The sequence below is a fragment of the Otolemur garnettii genome, unplaced genomic scaffold (genome assembly GCF_000181295.1).
Source record: "Otolemur garnettii isolate 467f Iridium unplaced genomic scaffold, OtoGar3 scaffold00153, whole genome shotgun sequence".
Taxonomy (NCBI): Eukaryota; Metazoa; Chordata; class Mammalia; order Primates; family Galagidae; genus Otolemur; species Otolemur garnettii.
In genome coordinates, this window is record NW_003852548.1 from 3,079,107 (window position 1) to 3,080,375 (window position 1,269).

Consider the following 1,269-nt stretch of genomic DNA (forward strand, 5'->3'; position numbering starts at 1 on the left):
GCAGCCATCATTGTTGTTTGGCGGGCCCGGGCTGGGGATTCGAACCCGCCACCTTAGGTGTATGTGGCTGGCGCCTTAGCCGCTTGAGCCATAGGTGCCGAGCCGAAAAATAAATATTTTTTAAAGGTAATCAATGGGTGTTATCAGTACCACCAAAGCAGATGGCTTAAAGGAGGGTGTCCAATATTTTTTTTCTCTGCCACACATTGGAAGAATAAGAGTTGTCTTGGGCCACACATGGCCACACATGTAAACACTTACAAAAGCTGATTAGAAAAAAAAATAGGTCCATGTATACTTTTTGTGATATCCAACACCACAGATAAGCAAAAAAGGTCCTCACAAAATCAGCATGCAGCCTATAGACAGCAAGTTAGATACTCCTACTACCCACAATTGCTGCTAACACTTGTCCTGCAAATCCTGGAATTTCCTATGTCTATGGGCCTATTCACCCGAAATTCCTGGGCCGAGGCACCTGGTAAAGTAGGTGCCTCTCCTGGAATTTTATCATGTAAGTCAGTTTCATGACGTATACAAACAAGTCTGGGAGTGTTTCTGCCTGAGGCATTAGTTCCCTGTAACATAGACCAATTTGTGCAACTATACACCTTACTTGGGACAATTATCTCAGTAGCCTAGATGAATATCTCTTCCTCAAAGTCCAGAGCTGAAGAGGATGGCACCCTTCTTCAGCATGGCTTTTGACCCAGCCACGTAGCTCCTGACAAAGGTCTGTGACCCAAAGCCTGAGCAATAAAAAGACATTTTCAAACACCTTTAATGGGAAAACCCAGGTCTAAATAGACCAGACCTCATGGGTCTTTTTTCTGTAAGAAAAAAAAAATTCCCATCTTTCCTTATTGCCCATATTTTCTGTCTTCCCTTTGAGTACCTCCTCACTCAAATTTCTGCATCAGAGACAGTCATCCGGCAATAGGGAAAACAAAGGGAAGTTGGTCAGTTTCCCTGGCTTTCCACTTACTCCAAATTGAGCTTAATTCAAAGAGAGATCTCCTCCAAAGTTGGTATGATTTAAGAATTCCTCTCTGGGCTCGGCGCCTGTGGCTCAAGTGGCTAAGGCGCCAGCCACATACACCAAAGGTGGCGGGTTCAAATCCAGCCCGGCCGCCAAACAACAATGATGGCTGCAACTGAAAAAAAAATAGCCAGGCATTGTGGTGGGCACCTGTGGTCCCAGCAACTTGGGAGGCAGAGGCAGGAGACTCGCTTGAGCCCAGGAGTTGGAGGTTGCTGTGAGCTGTGCCA

The 1,269-nt window shown here is 45.9% G+C and overlaps 1 protein-coding gene across 1 annotated transcript in view; it reads right to left on the reverse strand.

Moving 5' to 3' along the window:
• Positions 1 to 657: 657 nt before the first annotated feature.
• Positions 658 to 1,269, reverse strand: part of PAGE1 (PAGE family member 1) — a 23,593-nt gene continuing 22,981 nt past the window's right edge. The window contains exon 3 of the mRNA XM_023519040.1: positions 658 to 749. Within this exon, the coding sequence (XP_023374808.1) occupies positions 658 to 749 (92 nt within the window). The remainder of the gene's footprint in view (positions 750 to 1,269) is intronic.